General features: G+C 41.0%; 1 protein-coding gene across 4 annotated transcripts in view; it reads left to right on the top strand.

Annotated features, from left to right (window-relative positions):
* Positions 1-20,776, top strand: part of NEK11 (NIMA related kinase 11) — a 204,375-nt gene extending 183,599 nt beyond the window's left edge. For all 4 annotated transcript variants that reach the window (XM_059728794.1, XM_059728796.1, XM_059728792.1 and 1 more), the window contains one exon: positions 18,116-20,776. In XM_059728794.1, the coding sequence (XP_059584777.1) occupies positions 18,116-18,320 (205 nt within the window). In that variant the 3' untranslated portion in view covers positions 18,321-20,776. The remainder of the gene's footprint in view (positions 1-18,115) is intronic.
* Positions 20,777-21,004: the final 228 nt, after the last annotated feature.

Raw genomic sequence — 21,004 nt, 5'->3', positions numbered from 1 at the left:
GCTCTTGAATGCATATTTTGGTTTCCAGAGTTTTCTTTTTCATTTTCTTTTGAAGCACTGAAGATTGCTTATGGTTAGAGGCAGCAGATTGCCCGAGGCATGATGGTTCTCCTAGTTGTACTGAGACATCTTTCAAGTGCTTATCTTGTTTGCATGCCTGGGGTAAAAAACCCCCTCCAGCAGATTTAGTGTCAGAGAGGAATTTTCTCTTGGGTCAGATTGGCAAGGACTTCTGGAGATGTTTTCTTTCCCCTACAGTGTGAGGCATGTTCCACTTCTTAGGATTACCAGGGCCTATTTTACTTAAAATCTCTGCTATTGCAGAGCTCCAAAGCATTGGTGTATCTCTAGTCTCTCCTGCTCTCTTCCTGAGACACATTGTAGTATTGAGGTTGTTGAGGTTTTTGCCCTAAAGCTGCTAGTTTGTTAGGGGGTACATGGTGGCTTCTGATGTGCAGCAGGGTCCAGACTAGATGTTCTAGTAGAGACTTTCAGACTTAGCAATTATTGCATGGTGCCTAAAATTGCAGGAATTGAACTCAGTCACCCAGTGATCCCTTCCTGTCTTATGTCCATATGATTTCCATCTGTGTTTTACAGATATTCAAGATAACATTTCCAAAAGCATTTAAGGAATATAGCAATCTAAGTTTCATTGGCTTTAAGCAATGGGGTTTAAGTAGTCTTGAAAATTTTAACCTTTGCTTTTCTGATGCTAACCCAATGGCTGTTGTTCTACCATTTTGCTTAGAACTCAGTTTCTAGTGAAGCCCTAAACCCTGTGACTTCCTTTGCGTGCTGTTACTGTTCTCACTTGCTTTTTCATACATCCAGTGTTACTTTGTTATAGCAAAAACATTATGACCTCCATCACCCAGACCAATCTAATTACATCTTTTAGATTCGTGTAGCATTCCTTGAAATATATTAATATATGTAATATCTTCAAAGAGTGGTTGTATTCATTCTGACCTTGTTTAGCTCCTGTACAGGAAATAAATCAAAATGCTTGATTTAAATCCAATTTTCTGTAGAAGGCAGTGCATTACCGGTGACTGCTCCATTTCCACAGAATACATGCAGAGTCATGCAGAGCAATGGAAACAGAATTAATGCACCTCCGGATTCACATTTAAAGGTGCAATTTTTATTCCCCCTGTTGTAGAGGAAAAAAAAGTTCGGTACTTTTGAGTTTGAAATTATGGCACCTTTAAAATGTCAAGAACATTCATCCTGTGCACCCAAAATAATGCAGTGGGATGCCTTTCATTTAGCTTGTTTAGCTTTACTTCCCCTGTGATTGTTATAAACAGGTCTGACAAATAACACCAAATACTGTGTGATGTTTTTGAAGCAGGAATTGTATCTGCTCACTTGTCTGAATAAGCTAGTAAAGGATGCAATTCATCTGCCATTTTGATCATACTATGCACCAGGGAAAATTAAGTGACAGGCTGGGGCCCGTAATGAACTATCTATTTGTTCCCCTGGGATTTGGAAAGCTGCTGCCTACAGATGCTTTGGGCAGTTGCTTGTTTCATCTTTTATTGCTTGCTTTTATTTACTTCTGTGTCATTACAGTGTTTGTGGAAAGTTTTAGAATATGAAATTACCTATCCCCATGCCAGTTATAGACCTGATCCTAGGTCTGTCAAGTCAATAGAAATAGCCCCGTTCACTTCCATGGACTTTGATTAGACCCATATTATCCGCTGCAGTACTACAGGCTTCCCTGTTCTATTCCCCAGTATGTCTTCTTAAATCAAAAGGCCTGAATGAAACCAACTGGTGGGTCTGAGTCAGTTGCTAGGTCTTGTTACACAATTTACTACAATTCGTACTAGAGTATCCTTGCTTTTTGTCTCAGTGGGGTTGCCCAGGTTAAAAAGCACAATTCAGCATGTTTGTAACTTTAAGCTTGTGAGTAATAATTCCTTAATCTCCAGTGAGGTAATGCATGCTTAATATCTTTTACATGCTTACAGTATCAAGCACTAAGAGGCAGATTCTATAACACCTGTCAGGTGTATATGTAGACTTAGGCACCTGACTGCAATTCTGTTTCACCCTGCTCAAGTCCCTGAAAAACAGTTAATACAAAATGTGAATCGGTCTTTCAACTCCTTGCTGCTTTTTTGAGACTTACTCTCAAGGGTAAGACAGTGGCGAGGAATGGAATCACACTTAACTGTTTAAGTCCACTTAGATGCTCAGTAAGTGGAACAGGATCTGGCCCTAAATGTACACAAAGACTAAACACACACTCACCCAGAGGGATGATTCTTGCAGGTCGTAGCTGAGTTTAAATCAGTAGTATAAGGAAGTTTACCCAATCACTTCTATCTATACTGTACCGGTGGATAAAGAGAGAATGTCACTGTTCAGAGACATTAGTTCCACAGTTTTTACCACCACTGCATTTTTATGAGTAAATGTAATAGAAATAAAGCTGGTAATCATTGTAGGCAAAGAGTTGCAAGGACCTGTGTATCACAGTGCCAGAGCATGAGTAAATTGCGATAAATTTTGGGGGGGAGAGGAATTTTCCTGGTGCTAAATGAGTTGTTGGACTGCAGGTCTAACTTCTAAAAGAAAGCTTTATATATACACAGATGTTAAGAAAATGTTAATATCTACTTAATTGTTTAAATTAATTATTAAGTCCTAGATTCATGATTTCATTATTACTATCCTGAATTTTTCTGTGACATTATTACATATAGAGAAGCTTAATACTGAATATCATGTTTAAACTTTAATAAATACTGAATATCATCTTTAATACTGAAGATCATTTTTGTTCAGTTTGAAAATTGGCTTTCAGTAGCAAAACACAAAATAATTAAAAGTATGGACTAAGATCATTTAAAAATATCTCTTAGTATTCAAAATGTTAAGGGAATGATATGACTATTAAATCTTTTTACTTTGCATGAAAAACATGTTTCTTCCTGTGTTTTTTTTCCTCATGCTGTGCAAGTACAATAATACACAGATGGAGCTATTCAATTTTCATGCTTGCAAAAGCTTAATAGGAAAGTTGAATTTGTCAATATTTTGCAAATGTGAGAATGCTTTCACACATATTTAATTATATAGTCTGTTTCACAACAGTACCATTTAACATACCAGTGCAGAGTTTAATAAGCATAGCATTCTGACCTTGTAAAACTTACAGATGTGCTTGAAAATGATTTAGCTAATTAAAATGCAAAAACCGTTCATCAGCACCTAGGTAGGGACTGTCTACACATTAACTGGTTGCTCCATTGTTTTTTGTCTTTCATAGTATCATTACTTTAATTCTATGGTTATCTAAAAGAACCATCTCTGGATTTTTTTTCTTTTTCCTTCAAAGCGCAAAAGCTTAGTCATTGCATAGTGCTATATTTCAAGCATATATCCCAGCATATGTGTAAATTGTAAAGGTGTGAGCCTGGTTTTCATTATGCACTGCAGTGGTAGAAAGTCCTGAATGCCACTAATTGTATAGCTCCAGCATACCTTGTGGAGGCAGGGTGATGGGGACCCATCTAGAGCGTCTGCAGTCTTGTGTGAAGGGTGTTTGGTGAAGGTGTTTGGTGAAGGGATTAGTGGATTTGGAACTATGCACAATCCATCTGTCAAAGTCTGATTCTGTGAAATGACTTCATTGTAGTTCCATTCCTGCTATAGGCCTCCCAAGTGTTCAGTCGGCTTTCTTGGATATTTACCTGGATCCAAGTTTGTGGGGAGGGTTGGGCAAATTCAAACCAAACCATGCAAACTTTGATTTACTCTACTAACACATAATAATATTTAGTGGATACAGCCAAGATGCCTATCAAAAGCAGAGGACATTAACTATCTGCTGCTAAATATAAGGTAATTCATTAATCAGGCATGTCTGCTGATTGACACCAGAAAAAAAAAAACTTGATTCTAAATAAGGAAGCCTATCAATATAAATATTATAAGTGTTATTTCAGCCTTTTTATGATTGATCTCTGCATGTGCTGCTTTAAAAAAGCAAACATTGAATAATAAGGTGTTCCTTAACTATAAAGATTCACTTTTATGCAAGGGCAATTACAGTACAGCCTTGTTACACCGAACTCCCATGAGACTAGAAGAAAAGTTCATTAAAAAAGGGTTTTTGCTGTAATAAGATTAGTCAACTTGCTGCATTATAAAAATGAAACATCAGTTCCTGCTGTTGGGTTCATTAAATGTTTCTGACAAATCATTTGCTGTAAACAGAGTTCATTATTACATGGTTGTGGTGTATTTGAAGCTCACTTGTACTTTAGAGAGGATTTTAAATGTTAGCTCTACTCTACTTGCTGGCTAAAACCAAATAAGATAGACAATTCCCTTTTGTTATTTATGTGCCAGAAAATTTAACAAAATTCTGTGTTAAATTTTAAATGATTAATTTTCAGGCAATTAACATGTATTTGCCATTCAGATGGAAAAAAATCTAGGCTGTTATTTTCAAAAGTGAGGCAGTTAGATACCCAGAATCAGATTTTCAAAGGTGTCTAGGCACCTATTTGTGGGATAAATATTTCAAAAGTGCCAAAGCAGATTAGATTCCTAATACCGTGTGCAGGGCTGGTCCAACCATAAGGTAAACTAGGCAGTTGCCTAGGGCACCAAAATTTGCAGGGTGCCAAAATTATATGCAGAACCAAATAACAGGAACATCATTCTATATAACAGCCCTGGCCGGCTGCAGCTCCACCTTGGTCTAAGACCTTTGGTTCGGTAAGGGGAGAAAGACCTCTGAAAAGATCTCAAAGGAAAGATCACTAGAATCACAACTCCTACCTTTTCAACTCTCAAGCAGACTTATGACAAGAGCATACCACTGGCAACTTCATCCTAAAAGATGAACCCTTACTCCTATATCATCTTACCGCTCGTGACACTGATTTCTTACACCTTCCTTCTCCGTTCCAACTACCCTTTTTTAAGGAACTACCCTTCACCTTCACCATCCGCCGAAAAGCTGGCAAGTCAGTCAGCAACACGGAAGTCCTTGACTTCAGGAAAGCCGACTTTGACAAGCTCAGGAGGCTTGTCAGTGAGGCCTTAAGGGACCATGACCCCAGGGAGAGGGGAGTTCAAGAAGAGTGGTTGTTCCTCAAGGGAGCGATCCTCAATGCACAAGCTCAGTCTATTCCATCTCAGAGGAAAGGCAGCAAGAGGGCACAGCAGCCCCCCTGGCTCTCCAGGGACCTAGCAGACCTCCTGAGGCTAAAAAGAAAGGCCTACAAAGGATGGAGGATGGGAGTCACCTCCAAGGAGGATTATTCTGCACTGGTCCGGTCGTGCAGGGAGCATACCAGGAAAGCCAAGGCTGCAACTGAACTCCAACTAGCTTCGAGCATCAAGGACAATAAAAAGTCCTTTTTCAGATATGTGGGGAGCCGGAGGAAAAGCAGGGGCAACAATGGACCCCTGCTGAACCAGATGGGGCAACTGACAACTGACGCCCAGGAAAAAGCCAACCTATTAAATGGGTACTTTGTGTCGGTCTTTCATCAGTCCCATGGGACGCCCATGCCCACTATGGGACAAGGAAGTCTGGGTGAGGGTGATCCCCTGCCCTCCATTAATGCTGACCTTGTGAAGGAACATCTTGAGAAGCTGGATACCTTCAAGTCAACCGGCCCTGACAATCTACACCCCAGAGACACTCAAGGAGCTGGACAGCATCATAGCCCAGCCTCTAGCGCGGATCTTTGAAAACTCTTGGCGCTCTGGTGTAGTGCCCGAAGACTGGAAGAAGGCCAATGTGGTGCCTATCTTCAAGAAAGGGAGGAAAGTGGATCCGGCTAACTATAGGCCCATCAGCCTGACTTCTATCCTGGGGAAGATCTTAGAAAAGTTTATTAAAGAGGCCATCCTTAATGGACTGGCTGATGCCAACATCTTAAGGGATAGCCAGCATGGGTTTGTTGCGGGTAGGTCTTGCTTGACCAATCTCATTTCCTTCTATGACCAGGTGACCTATCACCTGGACAAGGGAGAAGAGATTGATGTCATATATCTTGACTTCAAAAAAGCCTTCAATCTGGTATCCCATGATCACTTCTTGGTGAAACTGGCCAATTGTCACCTTGGGTCCACCACGATCCACTGGCTGGAAAATTGGCTCTGTGGTCGGACCCAGAGGGTAGTAATTGATGGAAGTCACTCATCGTGGTGTCCTGTGACCAGTGGGGTCCCCCAAGGCTCTGTCCTTGGACCCATATTGCTCAACATCTTCATTAATGATGTGGACACTGGAGTCAGAAGCGGACTGGCCAAATTCACCGATGACACCAAACTTTGGGGCAAAGCATCCACACCAGAAGACAGGCGGGTGATCTAGGCTGACCTGGACAGGCTCAGCAAGTGGGCAGACAAGAATCTGATGGTGTTCAACGCCAATAAATGCAAGGTTCTCCACCTTGGGAAGAAAAACCTGCAGCATCCTTATAGGCTCAGCAGTGCTATGTTGGCTAGCACTATGGAAGAAAGAGACTTGGGGGTCATCATTGACCACAAGATGAACATGAGCCTGCAATGCGATGCTGCGGCTAGTAAAGTGACCAAAATGCTGGCTTGCATCCATAGATGCTTATCAAGCAAATCCCGGGACGTCATTCTCCCATTGTACTCGGCCTTGGTGAGGCTGCAGCTGGAGTACTGCGTCCAGTTTTGGGCTCCACAATTCAAAAAGGATGTGGAGAAGCTTGAGAGAGTCCAGAGAAGAGCCACACGCATGATCAGAGGTCAGGGAAGCAGACCCTACTATGACAGGCTGAGAGCCTGGAAAAGTGTAGGCTCAGGGGTGATCTGATGGCCACCTATAAGTTTATCAGGGGTGACCACCAGTATCTGGGGGAACATTTGTTCACCAGAATGCCTCAAGGGATGACGACTAGGTCGAACGGTCATAAACTACTACAAGACCGTTTCAGGCTGGACATAAGGAAGAATTTCTTTACTGTCCGAGCCCCCAAGGTCTGGAACAGCCTGCCACCGGAGGTGGTTCAAGCGCCTACATTGAACACCTTCAAGAGCAAACTGGATGCTTATCTTGCTGGGATCCTATGACCCCAGCTGACTTCCTGCCCTTTGGGCAGGGGGCTGGACTCGATGATCTTCCGAGGTCCCTTCCAGCCCTAATGTCTATGAAATCTATGAAATATAAAGCACCCTAGATTTCATCAGTTGCATTTAAAATTTTGTCAAGAGTAAAACATCTGAAATACCCTGACTCTGAGTACAGATATGTATTTGTGCCCGTAATTCAGGAAACAGGCTTCAAGGTAGGAATTTCTTGGTTCGATTTCATAGATCTCATTTAATTTATATGATGTAGAACTGATGTACAGATGTAGTTATTATCATAGGTACACCTGAGTGGTAATGTTTAATAGTCTCAATTTTATAATGTCTAGAAACGGTCCATGTGGCATGGCAGGAGGTATGATTGTGTGGGTCACGCATTAGATCCTGGCACGCCTTCATTTGCACATGTAGAGGGCCCTTTAAGTGCATAATCTGTTTAAACCTTTGTTACTGCTATACAGTTTTTTGTATCTTTAGGTGTCTCAAGTACCTTCACAAACCTTGAGACATTCCCATTGAGAGCTGGTAGTCTTTGGATGTATAAATCCTCCTAGGCCTCTGAAAATCCTAGCCCTATTGATCACACTTGCTACTTTTTATCCCTTTTATTTGGTATTTATTCACCTAATGATGAAATTGTGAAGCACCTCCATAGAGTATATTAGGCCTGTTCCTCTTTTAATTTGGGATCCCTTTACACTGCTGTGGATGTGTAAAATTCTAGTTAAAATGTGAACTGAATTTAAAAATTACCTTATGGAAGGAAAAATGTCCTCTGCTTCTGATCATATCGTGGATCATCTTTCATTGGGGGCATGCCAACAGAGAACCACTGAAGTCCAGTCTCCTTAAAAATGTAGCATAAACCCTCAGTTACCACACGGTATTATATGAGGGTACTGTTATTTTATATGTTAAGTTACTCTTATACAATGTTGACCAGTTACTTTCCTGTCATTGCAGTGCTAGGGCATTGACCCTCATCTCTGCTTATTACGTATGGCAAGTTGTCAAGTGTTCTTAGTGTTTCCAGGTTTGTGCCTAGGTGTATGTGAGGGCTCGAAGTAGAGATCTGGGGGAAAATTTTAATAAGTGGTTGCCTGCAAATGCAGGCAACTGGATTTGATAGTCCTCCCAGTCCTAGATTCCTAACTGCATAATTATTGATTTTTAATGGCAACCATTGCCTATCTGCACATCAGGTTTAATGAAGAAACAGTTGTGTGTCCTCTGGGGAAACCTCCCCCAAAAAACAACCCCCCTCCTCCCCCCAAACTGATATTCATAGACACCCACCCCTGCTTTGTTATAAATAAAACAATAGGAAAAGTGAAGCGGGTCTAAAATTTAGTGTACTATCAATTTTTGCCTAATCTGGCTCATGTTGTACACTGTGACAGTGCTAAAAACAAGAATATTCACTAAACTGATTTTAGTGAAGTGAAGGAATGTTACCTTGCCTAGCAAATTATTGCAATCTGTGAACTGTGTTTAGATTATTTTCTTTGTAGGATCTGAACTGCACCACTTGTGACTAAGGACCTGGTACTAGTAGTTGTCTCAAAAAAAACTCCCATATATATAATTAGGGGTGTGCGAAGTGGATCCTATTTGATTTGGATTTGGCCCAAATCAGAACAGTGATTCAATTCATTGATTCGATTCACTGTCCCTGATTTGATTTGGCTGATTCCGAATCTGAAAATTTGATGCTGATTCAGAGAATCAGAGATTCGGACATAGACACAGCTTTAAATGTTTTTTCTACATACCTCGAGGTACCAGCGCAGCTTGTGAACGCTGCGTTGCTGGGGCAGATGGAGCATCCTACAGGAGTGTGGAGGGGCTCCCCGCATGCTCGCTGGTGAGCCCAGAAGTGGACCAGAGTGCTTCCGGTCTTTGACACTGGGGACTCATTTATGACTAGGAAATGGGTCTTATATAAATATAAATTTATATAAAAAATATATATAAACTATATATATATATATATATATATGATTAATATTAAATAATACATTAATAATATAAATTATATCCAGAAGAATGATAAATGGTGACTGTTTTCATAGTGAAATCTCTTGTGGGGCCATTAGATTTGATGTAATCTCATTTATTTCTCATTAAATGGACAGTTACTAAGTCTAAAGAAGACATGTTAAGATGGATTGAAAAGTAACATTGTTATAGGAGCTGGTTAAAAACCAGTCTCAGTGCTATAACTGTGTTACATATTGTTTATATTACAGAATAGTAGTCTTACTGCAACCTGCTTCAAAACTAAAATAGAGACAGGCAATTCTTTGTCACACTGGTATACATTATTGTAATCAATCAACAGCCATTTTGTCTTCCTTCTATAATTATTTTAGTGTGGTAGCATTGATCTTTGATAGTAAGACAGCTAGTCTGTGTCAGCTATGTAAGAATTATGTTTAATGTCTAGGAATTGCTTATCTACTGTTGACCTCATTTACTGCTTGTGCCCCGGGGCACCTCTGCTTCATTATGTTACTTCCATAGGTAAAAGCAGAGGAGATGAGGGCTCTGGCAATGCCCTGTCACTAACAAAATGGAAACAGTTGTTTAATATATGATTGTTCATATATGTAGGTGATTGAGTTGGAAGAAATTTTTCAGTCAAAACTTTTTTTTTTTTTTTTACAAACAAAACTATGGATTTCAGCCAACTTAAATATTTTACAAATTTGTCATAAAGGGCAGAAAAACAAAATGTTTCTTTTTGACATTGTTATTTGAAATTTTAAAAGCAAAATAATTCATATATGTTTTCTCTATAAATTCACATCAGTTTAATTTCAAAAAGTTACAGACAAACTTGACAAGTAACTAAAAGTTTGTTCAATCAGAAATTCTTTTTTGATGCTTTGTTTTGCCAGAAAAATAGAAAAAACACTCAAAATAACTTTTCCTCCCACTTTTTTGGGTTCAGGCAATGAAATGAATAAAAACCCCAACAAACTGTTGCTTGCATAACTCTAGTAGAAGTATATTTTGTTGAGTGTCATTCATTCTGCCAGAACAAATCTTCATAGGACATGCCAGGACAAAACAGCTAAAAAGTACCAAAGGATCTGGACTTTAATTTGTACTAGTACCTGCCAGAAGGGAAGTGCTAAGGAGTGAATGTTTCCATAAATGATAAGTTTATAATAAAATGTTGCTAGCTGCAAACAATAAAGCCTTGGTAGGTCATCTGGATTCCAGCACATGACTATAGTCTCAGTGCCAAGACAAGTGTTTTTTAGTTCTCAGCATTGTGCTTGGACCACCCCTGACAAAATGAATATCTATTGTATCTTTTCACCAAGTATTTTATAATTTCAGTATTCAATACATAGCCAACAGCAATAGCATGGCCTGTTTTCAATTTACACTTCTCTCAAGAGCAGATGTCAGCTTCAATTATTGTTTTGCAAATTCATTTTTGTCAGTTAATGAAATCCACTGGAGAATAATATCACAAATATTTTTTTTTCCAGCTGTCTGAATAAAGCCTTATATAATATATTTCCTTTCACCCCGTGGGGAAACTTATTCCAAATATGCTTTAGACTTCACAGATCTTTCAAGTAGGACATCAGAGAGCTTTCTATGATATCAGATTATGGTGTCTTAATGCAGGAATTATGAAGTAATTAAGGATGTATTAGGAAAATAATCATTGCATTGTCATATAAATAATTTTTCAGTCAGCAGTAATGTAATGAAAGTGGAAATCCATGGAGCCCTGAAGGTGAAAGTAATTGCTGATCTTCAATAATTAAGGTTCTGTCCCTTTCTTGTATGTAATATCTTCTTGTTGTCATACACAACCTTTTTGTAATCATATAAACAATGTGCCCTTCTTCAGACACTGCTGTATTGCATCCTTCATATTGTCATGTTCTGAAATCTTATCTCAGATTTGAAAATAAGCTGCTACTGCTTCAGAAGTGACTTAATAAAGAATATTAGTTGAAGCTTACAATGTTCTTCTCACCAGTGGAGCTCAAAATACTTTACAAAAAAGCCTTTGATGCCATGCTTTTCTGAATCAGAAATGATTTATAACATTAGTTCATGGCTGATAGGCAGCAATGATCATCATACAGTTTAATGGGAGGATATCTTGAGGAGAAAAAAATTTTGTTTGCATGGCAGCTGTGATAAAAAGTGCACAGGCCACTGTTCCTCCTTTTAATATAGCAAATATCCAATAGCATAATGCTTTATGTGGAAACATTTGAGGAAGTATGGAACAGAATTTGACATCAAGATTTAAGCTGTTAATACAGGGCTGAGAAATGGAGTGATGACACCGCTTTTGAAGGAGAAATATTGGGTTTGCAGATGAATGATTGGAAACACCACAGCCAGGTCCTGATTGGAATGGGATTTTCTAGTTTTAGTACTAAGTACTTCTTCTGGTCTGTCGAGATATGCTGTTGTAATGGAAAGCAGAATTTGGTCTGGTGTATTTGAAATGTGTTCTGTTTTTAAATATTGGAATGACCCTGATGGCTTTTGAATTTATCATTTAATGATGAAGAATGCTGTCCTCAACCCTTAGCTGCATTCTAGCGGTGCTTAGTGCACTGGAGGAAGTTGGTTTTATGCTCCCCTTTTGTCCCTTTTCCTGGTGGGCAAGGGAATTATTGGAGAAAATTATTGGGTTTGAAGAAAACAGAAGATCATGTAAAATATGTATACATGTATGTGTGCATACCTCTCTTTGCTCATTAGTGCACCCCGCAGGAAGTGTACAAAACAGGGTGTTTAACCATATAAAGCCTATTTAGATATGCAAGTGTCTTATCTGAATGTACAATCAAGGTAGCCACATGCACAGATATAAGTAAAACTATATCTAACTTGCACATATACCTTCTAGGAAATGATACAGGGATACAAAATTGTTACTGGCCTATTTCTGATGCAGGGCTATGACCATATGGAGAAGACTGGTATCACCTCCCAGTAGTCCTGGTTTTGGTATCACCCTCATTTTACATCAGTCTGCCAAATAATTGTATCTGGATTGCAGCTACCCCTGCAGTGCTCCAGATGGGGCCAAGCCCCTCCCACTCCTGCCTGGGACAGCCGGTGCCCCACACCCATGAATGGCACTGCCCCAGCCAGTGCACATAGCTTCACAGTGGGCTGCTCCTGCTGCAGCCACCCAGGTACTGCTCGGCTCCCCGCCACCTCCAGCTGCTCCTTCTCCTCCTCCTCCTTCTGCTGTGCTCTAGCCTCAGCATGCAGGGACCCAGCTCTAGCTCCAGGTACCAGCTGCCTTCCACCCACTCGGCCATGTGGAGCAATGAGCAGCCACCTCCAGGCTGAGTGGGTGGAAGACAGCCCTGCCAGGAAGATGTGCATGCTGGCTGGGGCTGGGGCTGGGGCTGAGGCAGTAGTGTTGGCAGGTATGAGGCAGGTGTGGGTGGGAGTGTGGTGTGGGATGCCCTGGGCAAGAGCAGGCAGGACTCAGCCCCATGCAGAGTGCCACAGGGGCAGCCATGGACTGGATTGGGGGGGGGATGGATCACACCTGTACCTACACCTGCACTGCACTGTCCAGGCAAGCCCTGCTGCACGTGCCCCCTGCTCCATTCCCCCTCTCCTCCCACGTACTGTTGGCTCCCAGGACTTAGCACACAGGGGCCCCCTCCCCCCCCCCCCAAATAGAAGAGTAAGACTATTTTGAGCCGTTATATAATCAGTTCCATATCCCCTACTAAAAAAAACATAAATCAGGACAAAAATTATTTTTGAAATAAATTAAAATATGGTATAGTTTATATTTGATTTTTAATATGGGATTTTTTGTATCTATAATTTGTTAAAAATATATCTTCTGAATGATTTTATGTGTGCGGCCCTCAACGGCTAACCAAAACTCATTAAGTGGCCCTCCAGCCAAAATAATTGCCCACCTCTGGTGTAAATCCTTTGATGTCAAGAGGTATGTTTGATTTAATCGGGTATAAATGAAGTCTGACAGTAAAGTCTATCTGAAATTCTCCCGCATAAATTCCCTCCCTCCTTTGCCTCCCCCAGAAATATGTTATGTGGCAAATGACTTTTCCTAAACTCTGAAATACAAATTGCAGCTAAATGGTTTCTCCTGTGAACAGAGAGGTTAAGATTTTTGACACTTGCTCTTTAGTTGTCTACCTTTGAACATTTTCCCTAATCCCACTGGTATTTTTATACAGATTAGTTTTCTTGGATGTTAATTTGCATGCTCTATCATCCTAAACAGAAAAGATATAGTTCATAGGTCACATTTATTAGCACAAAAGTGGCTCTTGAGATGCTTGTTTATTTTTATCATCTTTAAATAGACAGGAAGGCTGACAAATCTAAACATATAGCTTTAGAAGAAAACAGCAAAGGGAATGCTGCAGTAGAAATGACTTTAAAATATTTTCTTATGAATTATTTTAACCTCTGCAATGTTTCTGCTTCAGTTGCGTGAAGGCAGGGCTGTCTAGCTGGCAGCCCATGGGCTGCATGCAGTTCTTAAGGGGTTAACATGTGGTCCCCTGGCCCCCACCTGGCAGCCACTACCCCCATGGCTGTGACAGTTTGGTGGCCAGAGCATCCAGGCTCCTCCTCCAGCCTCTGTTTCCTACCTCTGCTCATGGAGTCAGAGGTGGGGATGGGGTTGGGAGGTGGAAGGGTGCTGTACATGCAGCAGGGAGAAATCCGGGCTGTACATGCAGCAAGGGAGAGTGGGAATGCCTAGTCTGTGTGCATGGCAGGGAAAAGCCGGGCCACCTAGGCTGTGGGTGCAGTGGGGGAGAGTAGGAATGTCTTGCACACATAGGAGAGGAAAACTGAGCTGCGTGGGCTGTGAACACAGCAAAGGAGACCCTGGGGGTCTGAGACTCGTGGTGTGTGGTGCTATGGTCTGTAGCCTGCGTGGCATGCAGCACCCCCCCCCTCCCCCAACTGTCCAGAAGTTGGATACCCCTGTGTTGAGGTATTTACTTTATTTGCAAAAGGAGGATTTTATTTAACTCTTCTTAATGAGCTAAACTCCAGGTTGGCCTCAGCTAAAGACTGGCTCACTTGCAAGATTTTAATTTGTCTCCTAACCAGCACTAGAGACAGGGAGAAGCAAGGATTTCCAGCAGGTGCAGGGAAGGCAGGTCTGCGGAGATTCAAGATTGCCTCCATGCCTACCTAAGGTGCATCTCATCCTTCTTTACTACCAGTTCCTAACATTGCTCTTGTATTTTGAGTCAGCAGGAGAACATAGCATATTGTTGAACAGCAGATCAGAAGAGGGATGAAACACTTGCAAAGACAGTGGTAGGAGGAACTTGTATTTAGTTCTGGTTGGGTGAGAATAGCAGAATAGTAATCTGTCCATCAGTCAAGAAACCTATAAACGTGCTGTGGGCTGCTTCATCTAGAATGCTTTTTGATATGTTTTCCCTGCAACCTTTTATATGCTAATAGAAAGATTTTGTGTTACCAATTATGCACAGTTTTACACACACAAGAAAATAAGAAATAGCAAACTAAACATTTTTTTCTTCATTTTCTCTGCCATCGCTGTTTTCCAAGAACACCAGAGCCTATTAAAAAGGAGTTTCAGGGTGCTCCAGTACTTTTGTAACCTTATTGTCCCATTGCTACTATGTCAGAGGACTGGGGAGATGATCCTAACCCAAACCCAAACCCTATGAATAAGTATGGAGCAGTGCTTGCTATCATATGCAGGGTCTTCATAAAGTCCTTGTGCACTTTTAAACTTTAATAACTTAGGTTGTAGGTATGATAGAAACAATCTATAAACGGCATTTAAAAGTAAATTTATTAAAGTTTTAGGACAACTATAGTACACAATGCTAGTCTTAAACATAACCACCATCCATCATGATATAGTGCTCAGTGTGATCTTCCAATTCCTTGAAAACGTTTCTCAGTTGATCTTGAGTTACTGCACTAATTGCATTGGTGATCCTAGCCGTAAGCTCCACCAAAGAACATGGTTTTGACAAGTAAACTACACTTTTAACATGTCCCCATAAAAAGAAGTCCAATGGCGACAGGTCAGGTGAACGAGGCGGCCAAGGAATTAGTCCACCTGTGCCTATCCACTTTTCTGGAAAAACGTCATTTAGGAACTGTCGTACATTCAGAGTATAGTGGCATGGAGCTCCATCTTATTTAAGAATAAATTCATTATTACTTATGAAGTCTAGCATTGTGTACTCTAGTTGTCCTAAAACTTTAATAAATTTGCTTTTAAATGCCATTCACAGATTGTTTCTATCATACCTACAACCTAAGTTATTAAAGTTTAAAAGTGCACAAGGACTTTATGAAGACCCTGTATTAAGCTATAGTGTTGTGCTTTCTCCCCCCCCATTGTCATGCTAGTAGTTATAGACATTGTTGGATTGTTCCTGTTCCTTCAGACTGGGATTATCAGCACCAGCATGATGCTAGAAGTGTGACTTAGTACAGGTTTCCCTCGCTTTGTACGTGTGTTCCTGGAAAATAGTGCACAACTTGAATTCGCATAAAGGGAACCACTTTACAATGTAACAAAAAAGGGATTTATTCCAAGACGTCAACTGTACTGACCCCCAGACCCATTTCTACCACTTTTACAAGACAATTTTGGTATTCACCAACAGCAGACAGTACTCGTAAGCACAGGACACTACCATAATGGGGATGGCAGCTACAGAAACACGTGTCGCAGACAACAAGCAAGGAGCACAGATCTACACGGGAGACTATATTTTGGTGTGCACCACTCCCACAATCCACTGTACAAAGCAGCTGACTGTGGGCTTCGACCATACTTATTGCATAAGAGTGAATTTACCTCACGTATAACGAATTCTTGGTATAAAAAGGGTCATCGCATAAGAGCAAATTCCCACATACAGAACCCATATAAAGCAAGGAAAACCTGCACTTTATCTTTTCACCAACAGAACTGGGGAGTTGATGCCCACTTCAGATTTCTTTGGATTCTTTTTCCTGATCAGGTAAAGAAAAGTAGGTTTAAACTTTATGCTGCCTGCATAAGGCTTGAGTTTACTTAAGTGACTTACTATGCCTTTAAATACTGCATGGTGCTATTCCATTTCCTTCCTCACTGAGACAAGGGACTTGGAAATGTATACTAAGCATCATCATAGTAATAGACCAGTCACTACCAGTTATCAAAGGTGTAGGTGAGAGCATTATGACACCCTGAGAATGCTGAGGTCTGTATCTCTCAGCCAACATCCAAGTGTGTGAGACAGGATGCAGCAGACTTGCAAAGACACCCCACCCCTTCAAAATGATGCTCAAATCTTAAAATACTTCAGGATTCTTTTTGTTAGGCCATGTGACTCTTTCCATCACTTCAGCTCATTATTTATTTTGGATGTAAAGAACTTTCAACAATAAAAATGATGGAGTACCAAATGTATGTAGAATAAGGGTAGCTGTGAAGGCATAAGAATGAAATCCAGAAAAAATGAGGGACACTTTTAGTCCATGCTGAAAACACCAGTCTAGTGGTCCCAGGAAAATAGATGCTTCTAATTCATTTTAGCATATGGCAAACGTGTTAAATGAAACTCTTAAGCTATTTTGAGAAACTATCTTCAAGAATGGCTGTATGCCAGGATGAAATCCCAGGGGAAATCCTGTACTATCTATTTGATATTGAAGTACTGGCAAAAGTACAAAAATGCTGAGAGGAGAGACTGTCTGTTGCCACTGCTGCTATCAGAAATCAGTTAAGGTTATGTATGCAAATTGCTGGAATTTGTGCAAGGGACAACTCTGGTCTAAAAAAAACACTCAAGAGAAAGGAAATGACACAGATAAGGTTTCATGTGCAGCCATAATACTCTCCCTTTGTGCGTGGATATTATGATATAGTGTTGGACAATCCCATATTTTGACCAACTAATACACTGTGGTACATTTATTAACCTAAAGAGGACCTGAGTGAATGAGAGGGGCTGTTTTCAGAGCCCCCTATAAGGTCTTTACTACTCGCTTCAAATTCTTAAAATGGACAGCACACAATAGTTTAAATATACTCATAATATTTTGTAAGGGTAAAGTGCAAACATTTATAGCACACTGCAACTCAGTGCTGGTCAGGTCCCAATCCTGCAATAAATACATGCTATGTGGATGGCCCTACATGGAGCTCAAGTGAAAGATATGGAGGAGAGTTTGTTTGTTTCCTAAATGGTGTGACCTCCCTCTGGTTATGTTTAAGAAGGAGAAGTTTGGTTCAAGTGATGTAATGAACAGAATCTTTTTTGCAAGCACCTGTACTTCAGGAACATGTGGTTTTTAACAGAGTAAAAGGAAAAGTTTCTCCCTGATCCTTTTATGAACATACTGGCTGCACACTGTTTGTGGGTTGTCACAAGAGTTTCAAACCTTCTGGTGTGTTAAAATTCAGTTCTCAGTCTTGCAGTTTTCAACCAGACCCTCCCTGTAAATCAGTGTTCAGTGACTATGAGTGTTTTTCATCATCAAAGTACAGATGTGTCATCTGATAAAGAAGAATAATGTCTGTTCAGTTCTTACTACATCTTGTACAAAAGTTTCCTTATCTTTTGATAAGAGTTTAAGGGATGATTTATGAAATGTGATTTTTCTCACCATATGCCACTGACATCTGGCTTGATATAATTCTGTAAAATCCAGAAGCAGTAAGTATGCATGTGTAAACTGGATTTACTGTAAAAGAAGTCATAAAATTGGACATTGGGCTGGAATTCTGGCTCCCACGAAGACAACAACCAAACTTCCACTGAGTTCAGCAGGGCCAGAATTTTAACCTAGGACTATCTCTTTTATATTCAGTTTAATCATAGGAAAGTTCTATAGGGAGTTTTGATCCTTAGACTGGCACACATATTGGATGCAAAAAGATGCAGTCTTTGATGTCCGGTGTCAGTTGCTACATTTTAATATGGAATATGGATTCATTTGAATATGACATATATGTAATATTTGTTCACAGATCAGCAATTCAGAAGTTGGGATCGGAAGTATTTGAAAGGGTTTACAGCTATCTCAAGCAAGCAAGACAGCAGAATACAAGTGAGGATGAGGTCAAAGAATACCTAGAAAAAGTGGTTTCTAGAGCAAGTGATTGTTTTGAAGTGGATCAACTTCTTTACTTTGAGGAACAGCTGTTTGCTTCAGCAGGAGATGCTCAAATATAAAAGGTACAGCAAGACTGGACAAAGCTGGAGTTTGGTGAAATTGCTGTCAACAAATAAGTACTGATTACTGGAGTACATGATGGGGCATAGCACTATGACATTGAAGAAATGATTCATATATATATCAGAATCTTCCCACTTGTATTGTTCCATAAGGATATGCATTCTTTTAGGCCCCAATTCTACTTCTAGAGCCTGATCCTATATTCTCCAAAGTCAAAAAACCTCACATTGATATTAGTGGGCTGAAATTAGGGTCCCAGTGAGGTCAACAGGAGTTCTGCTATTGATTTCTGAAGTAGTAGGCCCATCAGTCCTATTGGAGCATGACACTCCACAACATACCTGTGGGTTTTACTGCATTTGGGCTTAGAGAACAGTGTGTGAATACACACATTCATATGCATGCGTCTGTGTGTGAATGTGTAATTACTAATCAAGAGCTGCTTACTACTCATTGTTCTGATAAAGGCCCATATTTCACCTTCATCTTCTCAGTTAAAATCTGAGTGGATGCATCTACACATACGCTTTACTGCTGAGTTGACTAATTAGCTCTGCAGTAAAGCTTCACTGTCCACATGTGTGCCGATATTAGGGCACAGTAAATTAATTAACTCCGCAGCCATGACTGTACATTCCTGATGGCACATGGGTTGTTCCTGACCCTACTGCACAGTAGCTCTTACCTACTTAGCAGTAACTTCAGCATCACGGCGTCTTGATTCATGCCCACCAATGCTATAGCAACACAGCGTAGATCATGTAGATGCACCCCCACCTTGAACCAAATTAATTTCAGACTTCTTGCTGTCATCACATTTTTTCCATTATGTGATCTTGCAGTGTTCAGTGCAGCACTTGTGAAGTGCTCAGGTATGGATTGGGCATCTCTGACACCACAAATTATTTCTGTCTGATCTTGGGCCATTTATTCATAGGTGGGCAGATCAGCCATTTAATCTCTTGATGCCTCAGTTTTCCTATCTGTAAGGCAGGGGTAATGCTGCCTTTGTGAAGAGCTTTAACATTTTCTAAAGCAAAGTGTTGTATAAGTATAATCTTCTTATTCAATTTTAGCATTACAACAGACTATAAAAATAGCAAATTTGCACAAATAGACAAGCCATAACATTATGATACCTCCAGCACCCAATAATAGGAGACACCAACACAATCTGACTACAGCATTCATTAGGAACACATGGCATCATAGGTTGGAGGCTGAACCCTACTTATCAACATTAACCAAGACAGAAAATATGTCCTGTTTCAAACTTGTGGTTTAGTTTGTGGAGTTTGAATTAAGGGCTGTTGGTTATGACCAGGAGTGCTTAATCTGCAGTCCACAGGCTAAATGCAGCCTGCAGAGCCATCACATCTGGCCTGCAGTGCTCCCCACAGCTCAGGAAATTTAGCAGTGGGTGAATGGTGGCTGCTAATACAACTACCCTCCCCTCTGCCAAATTCCCAAACCCAAAGCCCCACATGCCCAATTGAAGCCAGGCCACACCCCCTTCCCCCTGCAGGGCTGAGTTGGGGCTGAGCCATGCCCCTTTCCCCCACCACTAGGCTGGGCCCCTTTTCCCTGCAGGGCCAGGCTGGGGCCAGATCATAATCCCCACCCCCCTGGCTGGGCCATGCCCTCTTTCCCCCCATGCTGCTGGGCTGGGGCTAGACCATGCCTCCTTTTCTCCCATGGGGCTAGGCCATGCCCCCTTCCCCCTACAGTGCTAGGTCAAGCCCCTTCCCCCCCCCCCCCCCCCCCGGCCATGTCAGCCTTGGGTGCTGGATCAAAACCACCATCCTGCCCATGGTTACACCAGGCACTGCCCATCTGGCCTGCCAGGGAAAAGTTTTAACACCACTAGTCAAAACTAAAGCCTTTTCACATGATTTATCCAAGGTATTTTGGTCCCCTACACTGCTAGGCCTGGGCATCTGCTCCTTTGCTATACTGAACCCCTTTAAAAGTTGATGTGCCCAAAGCACAGGCAGCATTTTTTCCAAGAATTCGGAAATGCCTGGGGACTGTAGGAGCTAGTTAGTCAACAAAGCAACCAGTAATTTATTTATGGTCAGAACAAAAACCAAGGGATACAAACTTATTGCTGTGCTCCTCTCTCACTAGCTGTGATACAAAATAAATTATCACAAAGACCTGGAAAACAGTCATTTTAAGTAATAGATCACTTTTTACAAATATAAAGTAACAGAGCCATCAGCTCTTAAGAAATCAGGTTTTCTCAGTAGCAATCAAAAAGGGGAATTGCACGTGGGTGGGCCAGGCTCTCTGGAGCAGTCAGGCACTTGGAATATCATTAAGAGTGCAACCTTTGAAGTTTGGAATTGTGTTTTGGCCATACAGGCCATCCTTAGGGAAAAGCTCACTCTCTGATGTACAGAATTTTTGCTTGATGCACATTAAAAAGAGATAATAATGGCCTTCAAAGTCACTTCGATCATTTTCTTCTGTGTGGGGATATGTCCTCTGAGACACTGTCTGAGCCCTGAGGAGCTCTTCATCTCCTCCTACATGACACCAAATTCCTACCCTTGCAGGCTCCTCACTGACATCATCTTTTCTCCTCTTGAATGGGGAGGGCCTGGGGACTCCCTTTTAAAATCATGTTTCCTGCAGCAAGGATAGGACTGATAAAGGATATAGGCAGCTCTTCCTTGTT

The sequence above is a fragment of the Alligator mississippiensis genome, chromosome 5, assembly GCF_030867095.1.
Source record: "Alligator mississippiensis isolate rAllMis1 chromosome 5, rAllMis1, whole genome shotgun sequence".
In the NCBI taxonomy this organism is placed as follows: domain Eukaryota; kingdom Metazoa; phylum Chordata; order Crocodylia; family Alligatoridae; genus Alligator; species Alligator mississippiensis.
Note: the sequence above shows the minus strand (reverse complement) of the source record. Positions and strands in the feature narration are given on the sequence as shown.